Genomic DNA, 18800 nt, shown 5'->3' on the forward strand with positions numbered 1-18800 from the left:
TTCTGCTCTTGAAAAATATCTTAAGATTCTCGGGAGTTACTATGTAGCTCTAAAATGTACATTATCACTATTTTCTTATCATGGTGTATGGTAAAAGGAACTGTGGACGTGTGCTTTGCAGATTTGTGTTTCATGCCACTGACTTGCTCTGTGACTCTGATGAGGTCCGTTAATTTCTTTTTTTTTTTTTTTTTCCCGAGACGGAATCTCGCTCTGTCACCCAGGCTGGAGTGCAGTGGCGCACTCTTGACTCTCTGCAACCTCCACCTCTGTTCAAGCGATTCTCCCGCCTCAGCCTCTTGAGTAGCTGGAACTACAGGCGCGTGCCACCACGCCCGGCTAATTTTTTGTATTTTTAGTAGAGATGGGGTTTCACCGTGTTAGCCAGGATGGTCTCGATCTCCTGACCTCATGATCTGCCCACCCTGGCCTCGCAAAGTGCTGGGATTACAGGCATGAGCCACCGCAGCTGGCCAGGATCCCTTAATTTCTTAGTCCAAGGCAAGGGCATTCCACGATGGGGCTGCTGAATTCTAACTCTGAGATTCTGAGTCTCATCTCTAAAATATTTATTTTCCATTTTCAAATTTCTACTAGCATCTTCTGGGAAGATAATAAAAACTGGGTCCCTGAATTCACATTTCCAATTAATCTTTTTAATAGAAGTTGAGGCCCAAATTTCTTTCACATGGGGTCAGAGATGCCTAGATTTCTGCCTTACTCTCTGTATTAAGTACCCCAAAACTCAGAGCTCAGTGCTGAATGTTTGTGAGGAGGGTGAGGAGGTTTGGGTGGCGGGCCTCAACAGCTGTCCCAGAGCCCCATGGGTCGGTCAGCTTGAGAACACCTGAAAATTGGTCACTGTGAAACCGCAAACGTACTAGCACCTTCTGTCATGGTTCAGACATCCTGACCCACTGCAACCCCATGAGCATTAATCCTGGTATTTCCCAGCACCACACATCCCCACTCCCACCCTCACCCCCATGCTTAGATAATCCCTGGTGCATTAGGGCAAGAACCACCAGCCCCTACCACTGCCACCCACACACACACATTTACTTAGGCACAACTTTGCGTGTTCTCTGAGAACCTGAATCCCCAGTGGGTTTATATCACGAATGGGATGGGGATCACAAAGGCCGTTTAGGATTCTCAGTTACCCCAGTTACAGAGGCATAAATCAGGCTGTCACTTCACAGGGCTGCAGAAGAATGACACAATTTGGGGGGTTTATAGATGGCTTTGTTTTCCAATAGAGGAGCCATAATGTGTGCTATTAATTTGAAATTTTGTTTTGATTAAGATGTTAGCACGTAATGAGAAGTGAGCCAATATATTAAGCCTCAGCTGCAGTAGATGAGGAAAATGTATTAGGAAACTAAGAGTTTTTCCTCCTAAGTGATGTTAATAGCTATAGCAATTACTTAAATTTACTATTATTAGCTTGAGTTGGAGTTTTTAACATTCTTTTTACCTGTGCGAGATATTAAAAGCAAATGAAGGTAGAATTAAATATGTCTGAGGATGTTATTTAGTGTTGAGAAATGACATTAAGGGCCCAGCTCTGAATTTCAGCAGACCTGAGTTTGAAGCCCAGCTCCACGACTGGGCAGCCTGAACTTTAAACACTTTGGTTTTGTCTTCTGTACAAGGGATCAATAATAACGCCTACCTGGGACATTATTACTTCGTAAGAGAGGGAGGTAAAGCAATTAGCACATTGTCTAGCACAGAAATAAACGTCAACTTAGCATTAAAATTAAGAGTAGTAGTGCTGTCATGATTATTAACAAGTTTTCTTTAAAATTGAAATTTTAAAACAAATCTGTTGGGTTTTTTTTCTTTAAAAAAAAAAAATCAGGACCCAGATTCAAGAACATGGCATCATTATGTATACCAGCCCAAATATCTGGATCAGCAAAAGTCAGAAGAACTTGATAGAGAGAAGAAATTAAAAGAGGATAGTCCGAGGAAAACTCCTAATAAAGAGAGTGGTGTGCCCAGCCTTCCTGTATCATTAACAAGCATTAAAGAGGAGCCCAAAGAGGCCAAGCGTCCTGATTCTCAATCAATGGAGGAGAGCAAGCTGAAAAATGATGATCGAAAGACTCCTGTGAACTGGAAGGACTCTCGGGGAACAAGAGTGGCTGTCTCCTCACCCATGAGTCAGCATCAGTCATACATACAGTACTTGCATGCTTATCCTTACCCACAGATGTACGACCCCAGCCATCCTGCATATCGGGCTGTTTCTCCCGTCCTAATGCACAGTTATCCTGGTACGTGTTGTTGGTTCTGACTATACTGGAGGGAAGATGCTGTTCAAATATTAGCTGTTAAAAACTCAAGATAAATTAGAAGCTTCAAGAGTGACATTTGTTTTGCTTGTTTTTATGCTGTTTAAAGTCCCAAAGATAAAACTGATTTAATATAAGTTTTTTTAATGAAATGTCAAGAATCCTCAGCCATAGTTTCCATAGTCTCTGATGGTCTGCTATAGCTGTTAGGCTGACAGATACTTTATTGCCTATAAAAATATTCTAAGCACTTACTGTCATAATCATTATAGTTACTGTTCCTTTCACTTAAGCGGACACGTAAATGTATGAAATGGCTGTAAGCTCAATTCTGTTTATAACCTCCCTTCATCAGGATGAATTAACTAGGAGAAGAAAATTGGAGAAGCTAGATGCAGTTTAATGACGATGTAGCCCATTCTTAATGTAACCCCCTATTTTAAGATCTCTTTGACTCTTACAAATTCATGTAACCCAAATGATTTTTTTTAAAGATATAGCCTGTAACTTGATGTGGCGTTTGTTGTTTATCTGCAGGGGCCTATCTCTCTCCAGGATTTCATTATCCTGTTTATGGGAAGATGTCAGGGAGAGAAGAGACAGAGAAAGTCAATACCAGCCCTAGCATCAACACGAAAACAACCACTGAATCTAAAGCACTGGATTTGCTCCAGCAGCATGCTAACCAATACCGCAGCAAGTCTCCTGCTGTAAGCCTCCTTTTGTTGTTATTTAAAAGTACTGTGTTTTGGGGAGAAAGGGGAACAAGCTAGAGAACAGTCTTGAAATATAAATGGTTTCAGAACCCAGCTGTGATTTCAGGATGCTGTTTCATCCTAATACATAAAGAATGGAGCGTTCAAAAGTAAGATGCTTTCACACATGAGAGAAAATTGTTAAAGCATGTATGGCAGTAGCAAGCTGTTCTGTTGCAAAATCTAGTATACCTTGCTTACCCAGGAGGATGGTTGTTAGGTGGAAATTTAAATTCAGAGGAACCAACTTTTGGTGCAAAATATGTTTGATAAGACATTGAGAAATTAGGTAACAGAGGAGTATATTTTATATAATTTTTGTAAGTAAGTAGTTCAGAGGCTACAAACTGTTGACCTTTTGGGCAAATCAGGCTTTTCACAAAATGTTTTCTTGCGGGATATCTTTTAAAAATCAGACATTTTACATACAAGTTCAGATGACCTCTTTCTCTTAAGACAATAGAAAATCTGGGCTGGGAGTGAGCCACTGCCTGTAATCCCAGCACTTTGGGAGGCCGAGGCAGGCAGATCACCTGAGGTCAGGAATTTGAGACCAGCCTGGCAAATATGGTGAAACTCCGTCTCTACTAAAAATACAAAAAGTAGCCTAGTGGTGGTGGGCACCTGTAATCCAAGTTACTCAGGAGGCTGAGGCAGGAGAATTGCCTGAGCCCGAGAGACGGAGTTTGCAGTGAGCAGAGATCGTGCCACTGCACTCTAGCCTGGGTGACAGAGCAAGGCTCTGTCTCAAAAAGAAAAAAAGACAATAGAAAAATCTGGTTCAAAATCACATGGCAGTAACTGATGGGAACTAGCCCCATCTAGGCAGATGTGCTACTCCCCATCAATGTGCCTGGATATAAATAGAAGCTCCCCAGCCTGCATCACTTATCTTTGTTGTTAGTTTGACTTCTGGAGAGATTTGAGGTTTCTGCTACTTGTATTGACCCTTCATATTCACATTAGGGTTCATGGTTGGGGGTTCATCACGAGCAAAGCTGAGTGCCCGTGACATGTAATAAGGCACAAATTTGAGCCTTGCACAGTGTGAAGCTCATTTGCAAGAGTAAGTCATGTGGCTTAGGAGTGAGAGCTGTGTCTGCTGTTTCCTGGCCTTGACTCTTTGTCATGTCCCTTTAACTCTGCTGAAGTAATACAAATATGTGTCTGTGAAAGATGGCTCTTCCCCAAAAGAGGTGACTGCTCAAGTCCTAGAGACTGTTGTGAAGAGAGACTAAACAAAAATAGGATGGTGCTTGGCTAGGAAAGAGTTTAAAGTAAATTAAAATTATAGTATCTGCAATGTGTATGAGTCTACCAGAAACTCTATAGAGAAACTAGAAAAGGTGACTTCTGAATCTTTTTCTGAGTCATCCTTCTTAGTACAAGGATTTCTTCTAAGTGAGAAGGATAACTTTAGTTAAAGGGTGGCTAGGCTCTAAAGGTAGAAAGTCATAGGAAATAAACCATCCTTACCCCAAACTATGGTTTGGGAGGATGGGGGCTTCCCTTTGAGAGTTCAAAAAATTGAGAGATTCAAAATGTGTGTGTAGGACAGTGATTTCTTGTGCTTTATATTGGCATATAACTTTAGAGCATGTTTTTTCAGTAGAACAAAATGTATACAGACACATTTAAAATTGTGAGATAGGTTCTCTTCACAAAATACAAGTGTAATTAGAAAACTTGACCTTAAACCTCTATATCTCCAAAACTACTTATTTTGTAAAAGTTGTTTATGGGAAGCAATTGGGTAAATTCTTAACCTGCAATTATGAATGAATATAGAGAGAAGTCCTCTTATTTCCGTCATTTCAGGAAAATACTGGTGTCACTTGGTTTACTTTGGGTGGAGCAGTTCTTTTGTGTTGGCTTAATTCCACCTGAAACTAATGCATGTTTTTTGAAATTCTCTTTAGTTACTAAAGAATTGTGTCTTTGTATTTACTTTTTAATCATTAACACAATATTATCAAAGGGACAAAGGTGGTTTAGTACTCTTAAAAGTTGATTTTCGGAGCATGAAGGGGGAAAATTTCTCTTTTCTGTTGCAGCCTGTGGAAAAGGCTACAGCTGAGCGGGAACGAGAGGCGGAAAGGGAAAGGGATCGCCACTCCCCCTTCGGCCAGCGGCACCTGCACACGCACCACCACACCCACGTTGGCATGGGTTACCCGCTAATCCCGGGTCAATATGACCCTTTTCAAGGTCAGCAGCTCTATCATTACTGTACCTCTGTCCATTCTGCTTTGGAAAACAGTTGCTAAAATTGCATTTCACATCTTAAAAATATTGAGCTTTGAGTTCACATTAGCTCTCAGGAGGGTTTTTAACACTTATTTTCTAGTGACACAGCTAAGGCTATTCCCACATCTTTGTATTCTATTGAGACATGAATTGGCTACCACTTAATAATTGTCACCAGTTGATGTTATCGGCGGCTTACTGTTATCTCACAGACTGAGGGCAGTGGCCAGTGTGTGGGGCACTGAATATAACAATCAGAAGATCAGATATCTACTTCAGGGAGATTGTAGAAAAAGGGAGGGATGGTGGGAAGCTTTGGTGAAATTACTTGTTCTGATTTCTGCATGCCTTTTAAGTTGCTCTTTTCCCATGGAAATCATGGGAGTCATGTGATCAGGTTTAACACTTTTATAAACTCATTCAAGAGTTTTTTACAGCCCTTCACTGCTGCGACTTCACTAAATGGGAGAATTGAGAAAGAGCAACATGTTTTAAGCCATAGGACTGATATGAGGGGATCTTCACCTTGTGGTTCATTAGTTGAGCATGTATTATTTGTCCCATCTTTGTCATCTCATAGTGGGTGGGTGGTGGCACCATCTTTACAGCTTGCTAGAATACCACAGATTGCATGGCTTTAAACAACAGGAATTTATTTTCTCACAGTTCTGCAGGCTGGAAGTTCAAGATCAGGGTGCCAGTACAGCCAGTGTCTGCTCAGGCCTCTCTTCCTGGCTTGTGTGCAGCTGCTGTCTTGCTGTGCGCTCATATGACCTCTTCTTTGTGCATGAGCTGGTGGGTGGGGAAGGGGCAGGGGGGAGCCCTTGTATGCTTTCTTATAAGGACACTAATCCTGTCCTATTAGGGTCCCACCCGTATGACCTGATTTAACCTTAATTACCTCCTTATAAGCCCCATCTCCAAATCTAATCACATTGTGGATTAGAGCTTCAACATATTTTGAGGAGACATAATTTAGTCTATTGCACTTGCCACGTTGCCTCTTGTGCTGCTGTGCGAATAGAAAGTAAGATAATGTGTTTGAAGGTGTTTCCAAAACTGGGAAGTGATATACAAATGTGAAGGGGTCATTTTTATTTTTCAAGTCTTTTTGGTTGATGTCAACTAGTAGTGTTAAAAGAGAGCTTTTCTATTTCTTAAACAATTTGTATTGAGTGTGATAAGAACTTAGAAGAGAAAGAGGTTTTATTTCTAGTCTAACACATTATATCTATATATAAATAAAGTATATATGAGAAGAAAACAATTGTCTCTTTTAAGATAATATTATTGTTATTGTACTGTCTTAAGTTACCTCTGGGAAAAGAAAATATATCCAAATAAAAGACCTAGAAGGAGACGGTAATCTTCCCTAGGTTTGCATTTGTTTACTCTATTTTTCCCCAAGACTGTCTTCTATAGAATTTAAAAGAATTCTCTGTTAGGCAACATCATGCCATTTGGAGCTGTTACAGTCTCTGGCTGCTACCTTCGTCTTGCAGGGTGAAAGTTAAGAGCATTTCTAAGTTTGATTTACTGATTCTGTGTATCTTGTGGGATGCATTGTGTTCAGTCACTGGGGAAAATGTTAAAGTGATAACAATTATTATGAAAGTATTGTATTCTAGGCAAATAGCATGCCGCTTCCGTAATTCACTGTGACTTTTGATTCCTGTTGTTACCTGGTATCTGTTATTTCTCCTGAGCTTCCTATTCAGGAATGCATGCAAACCATTTAGCACCATGCAGAGCCGGAGAGATGGAATGCTGTATTTCCTTTGAATAGCTATTAAGAAAACTGCAGAGTATTCAAGAAAGGATAGATAGCAGATAGACCAAATGGTTTGTACTGTGTCCTTGCTGCATGAAACAGTTCATGTGTGTGTTTAGGAGAGGACACCGTGCTGCTACTAGGTCTGCGGCCCTTCTCCACTGGGCCTGTACCTACTCTTATCCTTCTAAAGATCACAGACACTCTATATTTTTTCCCCATTAGGCTTGACCTCTGCTGCCCTTGTTGCCTCTCAGCAGGTGGCTGCCCAGGCATCTGCATCTGGAATGTTTCCTGGACAAAGGAGGTAAATATCCTCTACATTTTTAATTAGTTGTAGATAGAAATATCTTAATGGTTGGGAGGAAGCAAGTACAGGATTTTTCGACCAAAAACTTAACTCCTTGGGTTTTATATCATTGTAATGTGTGTTTATTATGCCAATATAAGTTGCTTCACATGCAACTTATATTCCATGAACCTCATTCTGTAAGGGTTACGTAGATTAGTAATTAACTGATTAGTTTTTTAGACAGTTGAAATTTTCTTGGGTTATCCTTACAGCATTGCTAAAATAATTCACCATGACTCCCTTTGTTTTATTATGTTTAAAGATAAAGTCGCAAATGGAGACATTTATTTTCATAATGCTAAAGGTAATGTTTGTTCTTTGATATTTTAAATTATTCCCTAAGTTTTAAGAAGGAAAATGATTTAAAGGAATTAAATTATTAATATTATAAAATTAATATTTTTCACAGTGTATATCATTACTTTGTGTTTATTCACTTTCTCTGGAATTGAATTCCACATTTGAATGGAATTAAAATAAGACTCAGTCTTATGGTTTTCTGGTTTACACTGCCAAATGTTGATAGAGGCTGGGCATGATGGCCCATGCCTGTAGTCCCAGCACTTTGGGAGGCTAAGACGGATGGATCACCTGAGGTCGGGAGTTCCAGACCAGCCTGGCCAACATGATGAAACCCCGTCTCTAATAAAAATACAAAAATTAGCTGGGCGCGGTGGTGTGCGCCTGTAATTCCAGCTACTAGGGAGGCTGAGGCATGAGAATTGCTGGAACCCGGGAGGCGGAGGTTGCAGTGAGCCAAGATTGCACCATTGCACTCCAGCCTGGGTGATGGAGTGAGACTCTGTCTCAAAATTAAAAAAAAAACTGTTGGCCGGGTGCGGTGGCTCATGCCTGTAATCCCACCACTTTGGGAGGCCGAGGTGGGCAGATCACCTGTGGTCGGGAGCTGGAGATCAGTCTGACCAACATGGAGAAACCCCCTCTCTACCAAAAACACAAAATTAGCCAGGCGTGGTGGCACATGCCTGTAATCCCAGCTACTCGGGCGGGAAAATCGCTTGAACCCAGGGGGCAGAGGTTGTGGTGAGCCGAGATTGAGCCATGGCACTCCAGCCTGGGCAACAAGAGCAAAACTCCGACTCAAAAAACAAACGAACAAACAAAATGTTGATAGAACCGTGTGCTAAGGTTTGCTTTTCTTTTGCAGAGAATAACAAGATTGGAAATGTACATTGTCATGTGACTGGATCACATGGGGAAGCGCTTTATACAGACATCAGTTCCATGGTGTTAATTTGAAATGCCTTAATGGCAGGCAAAAACCAGTCATTTCATTTTTGTAAATTACAGATTTTATCACAGAGTAACAAATGTTGCTGTAATTAAACTTCTGTTTTATATATATATACGTATACATATCTGTATATATACATATATATATATATAAATATAAATATATTCTTTACTTTTTGTATCAGTAACCAGGCTCGCACACACAGGGTCTGCTGCCACGTCGCAAACCACTCAGTAAAGGAAATTAAAAATGTATTTGTCATGTTGAAAAGTGTTAGCCGCAAAAGGCTACTTACTTTCTTTTCCTTTTCCTTTAAAATTGTAAATAAATAATGTTATGTATCAGTGTGCCTGAACCTTGCATATCCTTCACATATTTCCCATAAGCCCCTCAGAAAGGCTAACTGTGATGATGACACTTTGGTACAATTTAGATGTCTATTTGGTGGCTCCTGTTAAAGACGCATCAGTGTAAAATGTTCCTGTAGTCACTGTTTGTACTTGTGTATTGTGGAAAAAGTACTTTTGGAAGGCATGGGGTTGCCAGTACCACAAAAACTGTGTTGTATATAATGTAAAGATTAAAATGGGGAAATAATGAGCATCTGTGAATAATAAGGTGTCATTTTTTGATAATCTTGAATGGCAAATAACCCAATAGCCTGCGTACCAGAGACATCTGTGATTGTTCTATTACTTGAATAGTTCTACAGTCTTTTTTTTTTTAATGTTTACAATTATCCAGTTTTAGAAGAGAGAGACTTTAACGCCATTGCCTGGTTACTTGTTTTATGCTGTAATCTAGTTTATTTTATGTAAAATGTATATTGAATGCTTTCCTTTTTTATACCTGCCTTAAATAATTTGGCAATCAGAATTAAAAAGTTTTTTTTTTTTTTAAATAATGGCTTCTTGTCTGTCTCATGTTATTTTCTACCTGGCTGATAGTCATTCTAATTTTCAAAGAAGGATTTCTTAATATTATTAATATCCAATGCATAAGGTACAGTAAACAGATATTAACTTTTCTTATAGGGTACATAGGTATAACAACCAAATAGTGTATTTAATTTGGTGAATGTATTCCCATTTACAGGGTATCTACCCTAAACGTGGAGCACAGTATCACTATAAATTAGTAGATACAGGTTTCTATGGTATGGAATGATACTTCAAAGATTCAAATGTTATGACATGTGGATAATAGGAAAAATATGTAAAAAGTCATTTAGTCAGTCAGCTGTCATTACACTGATTTACTAGAATATTTTATGCCAAATTTTAACTGCCTTTTGTCTCCCTTCTTTGCTTTGAACAAACACTTACCGAGTGCCTGCTTTATCCCAAGCACTGCACAGGGTACTGGCATATTGCAGTAAACAAAGCAGATAAATTCCTGTCTTCATGGAGCTTTCATTTTTTGGTGGGTGGGATAAACATATCATAAAATATCTAAATAATATATAGAGCATGTTAGATGGTTGATAAATGCAATGAAGAGAAATGAAGCATGGGAGTGGGGCATAGTGAATGTGTGCTGGAGCTTGTAACTGTAAACAGAGTGGCCACTAAAGAGATGAGGGGGGGATCCATGCAGACATCTGGGGGAACACCACTGCGGTGACGCTGAAAAGCAAGTACCGAAGCCCCAAGGTGGGAGTGTGCTTTGTATGTTTGGACTGGTTGATTTCAGTGCTCCATTCCAGCTGTAAGTTTTTATTATTTTACTATAATTGCTAATGACAGTGCTACCACGTGGTTTACTAAAAAGTTCTTTAAGCCGACGGAATTTGTCTTGGTATAATTTAGTTAGTTCTACCTAGAGGCCTTTGCGTCAGAAATGAATAGAATTTTGCAATCAAAAAGAAATGTTTTCCTTGATTTTGAAATACCACCTTAAAGTGTTGCCTTTGCTGCTTGGCTTACACATCTCGTCTATGTTCTTAATAGATTTCGTTAAGAAGATATTCTTCTGTTAGTTTTCAGTTTTTCTTTTGAATTTCATCCAAGCTGTCATTTATAAAAACATTGTTTATGGTGTTTAATCCTACACATAAGAGTATTTCACATATTTTTCATCATTTTTAAGCTATCAATGCTTTTTCCTTTTTATACGACATCTTGATTATCCTTGAAGACTTGAGGTAATTTGTCTTATACCAGTTAAGCAAGTATGTTTTCTCTGTTCAGACTGTAGTTGGCAGGGTATCTGTTGGTTGCCTACATGCTGATCCAGTTCTTGACCAACCCCTTAACTGTCAAAGCACAGAAGCAGAACTAAGGTCAACTTAAATCTTCACTAGCTGAATTTTCATGTTCTTGTTGGTATCTGGGTGATACTGTGGATTCCTGATGATTTTTCTTGCTCTTAATAATATATATGGCAGCCAATCCTACCTTTCAGCTGCAAAATGACTAAATGTATGTTTATTACATAGCAGGCTTTTTAAAATCACTTCTAATTAGGTGGTTAAGTAAATAGGTTATAAATAGCTGCATTGGACCATGTTTAACTCTGCTACTGTAATAAACAGGAATGCTGATAAATACAAAGAGATATATGACCAAAAGCACATTGCAATTTGAATAGGCTCTTCCCCCAGGCTTTTACTGGAACATTATTCATGACTGGTTTACATTAATCACTAAATGAAGTTTTGTTTCTTCCTCTTACTGTTACAGTGTTGTGTTTGCTGATGACAACATGAATTGCCAAAGGCCAGGGCTTATTTATATTACATGTGCCATTTCTCTGGCTGAGCATATAGTCAGTACCAAATGGTAAATTAAAGATTCCCAAAAGACAAGTGTACTTGGCTCCATTATATTACCATGATGAATCTGCCATTAATACGTTCTAATTGTTTTACTTTTATAGAAATAAAATCAGTTCCCTTAGTGACTAATAATAGGGTTTATTGATTTTACTAAACATTACTCATTCCAGGCCTGCTCATATCAGCTTGTCCTGAACATATGCAAAAAGCCTGCAGTGCTGACACAGTGCAAATTAACTTCATGGAGAAATGGGAGTGAAGAGTTGTTTACAGCTGTGGTCCCACTGAATACAGAATATTAAAAACCAGGTAATAGGCTCCATATAGAACCATTTATTCCTAGATTACAATCTCAGATGACTTTTTTGTGGAAACTTGCCATTGCTGTTCAGCCCAGGTCATTAACACTTGCAGAGTAAAAAGTGTGGCCTTATACATTCACACTGGCTGTGACCCTGATTTAGTGTGGTTTCAGCCCAAGGGTCTGTGAGTAACCAGAATGAATAGCTCTGATTGATGCAGGATAAAAACAGCAGTTTAAATGATAATTAGTGGTCATTTCATTCCTTCCCTGACTCTGAAAGAGACAAGACAGGCAAAGCCATTTATTATTGTTTTTGTCACTAACCGCAGTCTTCCATTCCCTGCTTCTTGCAGTAGCCTGAGTCATGAATGTTGTTTACATTCAGTTAACTTTAGAAGAGAAAACAAAGCAAAGCCCCCAGTCTGACTTTTCATTTTTCTTAACAAAATCACTCTGTAAAGCAAGGGGTGAGTTCTCAACCTTGGCACTATTGACATATGGGACCAGATAAGTCTTTGCTGTGGGGTAACTGTTCTGTGCATTGTAGTATATTTAGCACTACTTCTGACCTCTACTCTGGAGATGCCAGTAGCAACCTCACCAACAAATTGTGACAACCAACAGGTCGTATGAAATTTAGAACTCATGCCTAGCCCCTGCCCCACAGGTAGAGTGCTGAGTTCTATTTTTCTTTGTTGCTTTTGGAGATAGGAAAGCCATTGATGGTTCCTTGTAACTCGATGTAAACAGAATGGGGATGCTCATTTGACCAATGTGGATAAAGTTGGACCAGACATCCAGCTCTTTAAAAAGAATTGGATGACCCAGATTTTAACATAATAATTAGTAGTTCTTTTAGGTTGAAGATGAATTCAATTTTAAAACCACATCTGAGGGCTGGGTTCATTTCACAGCACGTCAATTAGCAACGCTAGCCCACTAAAAATACATATTATTTCTTCTGGAATGAAGGCTGTCAGTGGAAAACCTGGAAAAAAATGGATAAATCTTAATTGAGCTGCTGGGATTGAACTCAGATTTTCTTCACATAGGGAGAGGCATTTCTTTCATATACAGGAACAAACTTTGAGAGATTCTCACATACACTATACATTTCAGTGAAGTTTTTTTTTTTGCTTAGACATTTGAAAATAAAATGAAAGGAAACATCAAAATCTGCAATATGGAGAAAGTTAAAGTATCCAGGGCTATCACGAGCACAAGGCATGATAACACCCATGGACAAGTCTAGGTTTAGGTCTGATCAGACTGGCCTGACCCTTGGCCAGCTGTTGTCACATCCCTGTCTACCTGGAATGGAGCAAAGCTTCTTTCCTGTGTCGATAACGGACATGGCTAATCATTGCTGCGTTCTCTCCACCTGAATATGTGTGAGACCTCATAACAACTTTCTCAGTGCAGCTTCCCCAGTAGTCCCTAAAAAACAGACCAAAGTTGACACGCAACATGAAGGCTATTTGCCACCTCTGCAAGAAACTAAATTCTTATGGAACTAAATCATGACCCCTATAACTTTCAAGGGTGTCACCCTCACACCCCCCCAATTTCAGGCAAGGAGACTTAACATAGCACTATTCCTCCTTTCAACTATTGGAAACTTTGGAAGTTATTTATTTACCTTCAGTGTTTTAAAGCACTGATTTCTTTAATCAGAAAAGTTGGGGAACCAGAATCGTTACTTATTGACCCAACTTTCTACTGATTTATGGAGGTGTTATCTTTTTCTCTTTTACTTTCATGCTATCATCACATCTTCTTTGGCTCTCCTGCCACCCTCTTATAATGATCTTTGATTAGATAGAGGCTATCCAAATAATCCAGTATCATCTCCTTCTCTCAATGTCACCTGATTAGCAATTTTAGTTCCATCTGCAATCTTAATTCCCCTTTTCCATGTAACAACAGATTCACAGATTCTGGGGATTAGAACATGGACATCTTTGGACATCTTAGGACATACCACTCTGCCTGCCACACCACCCAACACAAATTCCTTTCTGCCTGGGCAGTATTAACACAATAATAATGGTATAATAGTTCTACTGTATAATATACAATATTACAACTGGTATAATGACCATCATCAAAATTATAGTATATTTACTTTGCACTTCATGTGTAACAACTCATTTAGTTTTCATAACCACCCAATTACTATTCCCATTTAGAGCTGGAAAAACTGAGGCATCAAGCTAAAGTAACTCTGTAAGTGACAGGACCATAACCCCTATGCTATACTGCTTCAGAGAAGGGATAATACACTCCCTAGGGAATTGACAAGATTTTCCTTTGCTAAAGTGCTTATTATTTCAGAGGGGCAAATAACAGTGTGTCTCTCCAGGCTGCTATGAGACAAAGCCTCTGTGCAGCCTGTGCTGGAGCCAGGCATCAAGCCCTCTTTAAACTCCACATTCCAGGCCTAGGATCCTGAGAGCCTAGCGGCTCTTCAGTGCATTGCTGGCAGTGGTTGCTGAAAGGGTTACCTTTTTTTTGTTTTCTCATTGTCATGGTGGCCTTTGCGTTTTTCAATACTCTACCATATGTATCTGATGACTAGAAGCTCAGAATGCAAGAATTGGGCTTCATGGGAACAGGTGCTTGGGTGTCAGAGGCTGGTGGGAAGGCTGATGCTTTTGTGATTCTGGCAGAGACTATCATGGGCTCCTACAAAGGGTCATTCCAACGTTCTGACAAAGGGCCCCAAATCTGTACTTTCAGTTATCTACAAATGATGTCATTCTCACTGTCTCAGGAGATTTTTGAAAATATTAGAAGGATGTTCAAACCTCAGCTTTAACTCTTTAAATACTCTCCCCTAACCAGGTCCTTCACCAGTATATTTTGTGTGTACCGAGGGACAAGGGAATATGTGAAACATACTTACTTGCAAGATGTAAACATTTAAATTATAATTTCTGCAATGTTATATTGAAATTGCTTCTTTATTTTGATATGGTGAGAACCTCAAAAAATAAATGCCTAGATTTTTCTTGGCTTCTGAGAGGACTTTGCTCTAAATAGTATGTGTTGGGGCAAAATACAGAAATTGATTGAAAAATTCTTCCTGATAAGGGTAAGAGGGCCAGTGAATCAAGACATTTAATCACTGGAGGTCACTGAACTATAAGTCTGAAAGAGAAAGTAGTTGCATCTTCCTCATCACTAGATCGGAATTTCCCAGGGTTGGGGAAGTGGGTGGAATCCCTAGCCTAGTGGGGATGACTTTTCAGCATAATAACCATGGAGAGGGAGACTGTCTCTAGCAAGGCTGCTGTACAGCTGGATGTTTTCAGCTGCCTGTAACAGAAACCATGACTGAAACTGCCATCAACCACAAGGAAATGTGTTCTCTCCCCTAACGCGAAGCCAAGAGCAGGGTGATCTCCAGACATCATCCCTCATGCTGCTGGCTCTGCTTCTCTGTGATACTCTTTGCTCAGTCTTCCTTGGGCTTGTCCCCTGTGTTATGGCCACAGGAGTTCCAGATCTCTGTCTGGAGACATCAATGTGCAGGGGAGAGAACCGTGTCTTCCTGTGTCTCTTAGGAGGGAAGAAACCTTCCTCAGATGCCTCTGGCAGGCATCTCTCCCATATCCTTGGCCAGAACCAGGACACATGCTCACTCCTGAAACATTACCGGAAGAGAATGGGATTGCCGTGAGTTCCTCAGGCCAGGAAGGATGAGAATTTGCCCCTGAGTCATGCATGGGAGGAGTGGCTTATGGCTTAGAACTAGGATTCTGTTGGGGAGAGCGAAGAGGGGGATGAATGTTTTGTCTGAGGCATGAACCTTTCTTTGAGGCCAGTGAAACGTGGTAGATTCTTCTAGTGTCCTCTGGGTTCTCCTGAGGTGTAAGTCTGGGATGGGTGTGGGTGGGAGGCAGACAGTTGTTTGCCCTCCAGCAGAACACACAGAGACCCTCCGCTGTAACTGATTTTTTCCTTAGAGAATCTGGTGATTGGGCAGAATTAGGATAGCGGGCACGGAGCTGCACTGAATGCACTGTTCCAAAGGAACATGAAGAGATTCAGAAACCTTCTGTCTTTCTTTTCTCTCTCTTCCATGACACAGCTGAGTAAGACTATGGGTAGGAGGAAAGGTGCCACTCTTCCACCATTCCTGCACGCACACACACACATACACACACACACACATACACACACACACACACTCCGCTCTTCAGATGTTCCCCAGAACTTACAGCGTATAAGAAAGAACAGGGACCTACCTTCTCCCCAAAGCAAGTTCTGCACTCTGGAGAGAAAAGAGGAACTCAGGACCATTTTTACTAGAATTTAGATATAATTAGGAGGGGTGGGTGGAGGGGTGAAGGGATTGGAATGTTAGGAAGGGCAAGCGTTGAGCCCTGGTATACCAAAATTGGAAAGAGAAAAAACAAATTAGCCCACTGGCAGAGGGAGAATCTCACCATATCAGGAACAAGGGAGATTCGCTCAGGTGAAAGAGAAACCAGGCTTTAGCTTGGGGTCTCTGACTTAGAGTTATCAAGGTTAGGAGAGAGCCTTGACCAAGTTTCAGAAAACCATCTCACTCTTGCTGGTAGGGGAAGAATGGGTGGGCAACCCCTAGAACTTCCAGCTGGGTGGGGGCATAATCTTCTCTGCCTTCAGCCCTCTCTCCACTCTCAGAGGGCAAAGCAGAATGTGTCTGGTAGGGAAGAAGATAAAGGACTGGCCTCATTTTTCTGCCCCTCTTCCAACCTGAATTTGTCCCTGATTGGGTGAGTGGTGAGCGAGTGACCCACCCAGCAGATCTAGTGACTGCAAACCCTTGGGGTAGGACTAATTCCTTCAAAAGAAGCAATTTTGAAAGTGGGTAAGCAGGTCATGAGGCAGAATTCATTCAGGAAGTATTTCCTGAGTACCTGTGAGGGGCCTAGGTACTGGGTGCCCAGGTCCTGTGTCCTGGGGACAGGATGCCCAGGCCCTGCCCTCTCCCACTTATAGACAGAGTGGGGCAGCCCCCTCCCACCTCTGGATGAGCACATAGATGTCTCCGTAAAGCTGAGCAAAGCTGAACTCGGCAGACCTAGTGCCGGCCAAGAAGGTCTGCCATGAAGACAAGCACTCACTGAGACTCTGCCTCGAAAGCTCATAAACCTGGGAGCCTGCTGTGCTCAGCCTCAGAAACCCCCAGGTGCCCGTGTGTCTGCCATCCCTAGCCCCCACCATCCCCTCAGTGATAAGATACTGGGAGGCAGACCATAAAAGGTGAATTTTATGACAACATCTTGGTGACCAGACCGTTTCCTCCGCTGAGGGCTGCTGAGGGCTGAAGCAGGGATGACTCATGGAGAGGCCCCAGCAGACAGCCGAGGAAACCTCTGACCCTGCGGTGCTGTGGGCTGGGCCATAACAGGACACTGGGGAGCCACAGATGTGCTCAGAGGTAGGGAGATGCGGTGAGTCACTCCAACCCTGTCAGGCACTGGCAGGGAGCTGAGGAGTCAGAAGCAGAGAAAGCCAGCGCCGAGCTCGCCCGGTGCCTGTGAGCAGCCAGCCTCTAAATGGCTTCCAGCTTGACAGTCCTCACGCTGTGGCAATGTAGCTTCTGGAAGCCTATGGGGCCCAGGGACATTCCTGTGACTGACTCCAGTGGATGAGGTGTGCTCAGGGTATGGTAGGTGAACAAGTGGCCTTCCCGGGTCAGCTAGAGGGACTCCCTTGTCATCATCCAGTGGTGGAAATCGATGAATTGGTACCTAACAGGAATGCGATATCCTCCTGGGAGGCTGAGAATCTCTAATCTTGTCCCACTCGATGTCAGCAGCTCCGCAGGCCTGGAAGCCTCCCTCTGAATGCTTAGCAGGGCTCCCCTGTGTACCACCTGCTTTCCAGGGCCAATGTGCCTTGGTCAAGGACGTTTAAGGTGTAAATCACAGAAATCGATTCAAGCAAACGTAAGCAAAGTAGACAGAGTTAGTGTAAGAGCAGAGGGGTTCTTACAGGAGCAAGGGTGGCGAGTGTGTCGAAGCCTCCTAGGGGCTGCCACTGAGTGGGACCTGGGAGGTCTAGGCACCATAGAAGCTTCTCTCTCACACACATCATGGCTTGTTTTGTTGCTGTTACTCCTCCTCTGCCTCATTCCTCTATCTGCACACTGGCTGTCTCTGATTCTCCAAACACATGACCTCGCCTGACTGGCAATACTCTCTGTCATCTCCCAGTTCTAATCGCAGATTCTCAAGAGAAAGGATGGAAGTGGCCAGGCCCAGGGGCCACAGGATAGAATGAACTTGCGGAGGCAGTGGAGGCTGGGCAGTGTGGAGTGGGAACAGTTGCTAAGCTGGCTCCTACTTTTGGCTTCTTTTGACTCCCCACACCACTTTCATCTAAGCCCTTTGTCGAAGGAACATTTATGACTAGGAGAAGTTCATGCAAACCAGCTTAGTTACAAAGAAGGTTTATTGAAAGTGTATAAGAATCTGTCTCACTATCCAAGGATAGGAAGGGAATTGGCAGGTCATAGTGATTGTTGTTGTCTAGAAAATCCCTAAATTTCCCTCAAATATCATACAATCTCTTACCCCTTCTTCTCTTGGTGTCTCTGTCCCATTCTCCTGCTTCTGCGGACAGACTATTTCTACATCTTTGTGACTTCCCTGTTCTTGTCATTGAACGTGGCCTGAGATTGCTATGGAGCTCACGAGGGTTAGTTTCTCACCGTCATTTAACTGACCTAGCCTTTCAGTTTGCACTCCAAATTCCTGTGCCATGTGCAGTGGATTTCTGTCCAAGGAATAACCAAATGTGGCTGGGCCAGATTTAGGAGAGGCGTATGGAATTATATAGGACTGTCAACACTCCTGTGACTCAGGAGATTCCAAGAGTTTTAGGAGCTCTGTGCCAGCAATTGTGGGGTGGCAAAGACCATATATAAATATATATATACACACATCTGAACAAGTGGCCTTCCCGGGTCAGCTAGAGGGACTACATATACATATATGTACGTGTATGTATATGTATATATAGTCTACATATACATATACGTATAT

The 18800-nt window shown here is 41.6% G+C and overlaps 1 protein-coding gene across 10 annotated transcripts in view; it reads left to right on the plus strand.

The window, feature by feature from the left end:
* The window catches only part of ZNF608 (zinc finger protein 608), a 135038-nt gene that overhangs the window by 101764 nt on the left and 14474 nt on the right, over positions 1-18800 (plus strand). For 6 of the 10 annotated variants that reach the window (XR_009214046.1, XR_009214045.1, XR_009214050.1 and 3 more), the window contains 5 exons: positions 1865-2282; positions 2838-3010; positions 5110-5263; positions 7299-7380; positions 11627-11765. Coding sequence is in view for 4 of the 10 variants with exons in the window: in XM_058440556.1 (XP_058296539.1) it covers positions 1865-2282; positions 2838-3010; positions 5110-5263; positions 7299-7380; positions 11627-11651 (852 nt within the window). In the remaining 6 variants the exon portion in view is untranslated. Of the gene's footprint in view, positions 1-1864; positions 2283-2837; positions 3011-5109; positions 5264-7298; positions 7381-7687; positions 7730-8593; positions 9577-11626; positions 11778-18800 lie in introns of those variants that run through there. The other 4 variants (XM_058440557.1, XM_032156552.2, XM_032156554.2 and 1 more) reach the window with 3 other exon arrangements.

Source organism: Hylobates moloch, unplaced genomic scaffold (genome assembly GCF_009828535.3).
Source record: "Hylobates moloch isolate HMO894 unplaced genomic scaffold, HMol_V3 SCAFFOLD_6, whole genome shotgun sequence".
NCBI lineage: Eukaryota > Metazoa > Chordata > Mammalia > Primates > Hylobatidae > Hylobates > Hylobates moloch.